Below are 1,265 nucleotides of genomic sequence, written 5' to 3'. Positions count from 1 at the left end.
TAATAATAATACAATAAAAGTAGCAATAATAATGACTATATGTGAGGCGTTCTGACAAAATGAGTTACTTCTTGCACTCCAAGAATGGAAATCGGCCGAAAATCAACACTAGAGTCAGATTTATACAATTTTTATTGATCCTATTTTATTAAAGTCTACCATGTCTTTTATTATTACGGACTTACAAGTTGTACAAACTCCACCCATAAAGTAGATGTATTAATTTCTGAAAGGCTAAAATAGTACCCCAATAGTAAATGACTCACAAAGGCTTCGTTTCCTAAAAAGAAACTTTCACTTTTTGTCTCATAATGATATAATGTTCATGACAAACGTGGTTACAATGGGTGCTACCAAGACTCCTGATACAACTGCGTCTAAAACTCATCTAGTACGATAAGCAAAAGACAAATAGTACCCCAAGCCAAGGAAACAAAACCAAGAAATTAACAACAAGACAATTAACACATGTATCTAACCTTTGCTATTCATATTCTCTTATCGTTATCGTTTCATTTAAATATTGAAATAACCTTGAAACAAACTCACTGACATTTTAGTTTTTCGTAGTCAATATTTGTATGATATGAATAAGATTACTAACATGAGACTCGGAAAAGGGACACAGGAAAAAAACAACCCAAACATTCAACAACCCAAAACCTCTGACAACAACTAAAACAACAACAACTAAAACAACAACAACAACAACAACAAAAACACCTACAAAAGCAACAGCACTACCACCCCCCATCACCAGCAAAAAAAAATAATTTAAAAAAATAGCATCACCACCATTGCAATCGGTAGCAAAACAAACAAAACAACCCCCCTCTCCCCCGAGAAAAAATACAACAAAAAACAACAACAAACAAACAAAGATAATAAAACAAAATCTTAACCCCCCCCCCACAAAAAACCAACAGATCAATGTAAAAAGCCAGGCCACAGAGCCAGGTGAGTTTACTTGCTGTGGCAGCTGACGTAGACCACGTTGTTGGTGCCAAGGCCCAGGAGGGAGGCGGCTCTCTTGATGGAGAAGTGGCTCTGGAAGACACACCGGTACACAGGGGAGTTTGGGGGGTAGTGTTACTGACGTTATACACTCAACATCTCTGTCTGTTTGTCTGTCTGAATTCCTGTCTCTGTCTATCTGTTTGTCTCTGTCAGTCTGTCAGTCTCTGTCTGTCTGCCTCTCTAAGTAAGTCTCTGTCAGTCTCTGTCTCTGTCTGTCTGTCTGTCTGTCTGTCTGTCTGTCTGTCTGT

At 37.9% G+C, this 1,265-nt stretch overlaps 1 protein-coding gene across 1 annotated transcript in view; it reads right to left on the bottom strand.

The window, feature by feature from the left end:
- Positions 1-976: 976 nt before the first annotated feature.
- LOC106013953 (glutamate decarboxylase 1) overlaps positions 977-1,265 on the bottom strand; it is a gene marked incomplete at both ends in the record, with an annotated part of 1,354 nt that continues 1,065 nt past the window's right edge. The window contains 1 exon segment of the mRNA XM_013090887.1: positions 977-1,047. Coding sequence (XP_012946341.1) covers positions 977-1,047 — 71 coding nt within the window.

The sequence above is a fragment of the Aplysia californica genome, unplaced genomic scaffold, assembly GCF_000002075.1.
Source record: "Aplysia californica isolate F4 #8 unplaced genomic scaffold, AplCal3.0 scaffold01635, whole genome shotgun sequence".
NCBI lineage: Eukaryota > Metazoa > Mollusca > Gastropoda > Aplysiida > Aplysiidae > Aplysia > Aplysia californica.
The sequence above is the reverse complement of the archived record's forward strand: the minus strand, read 5'-3'. Positions and strand labels throughout refer to the sequence as shown.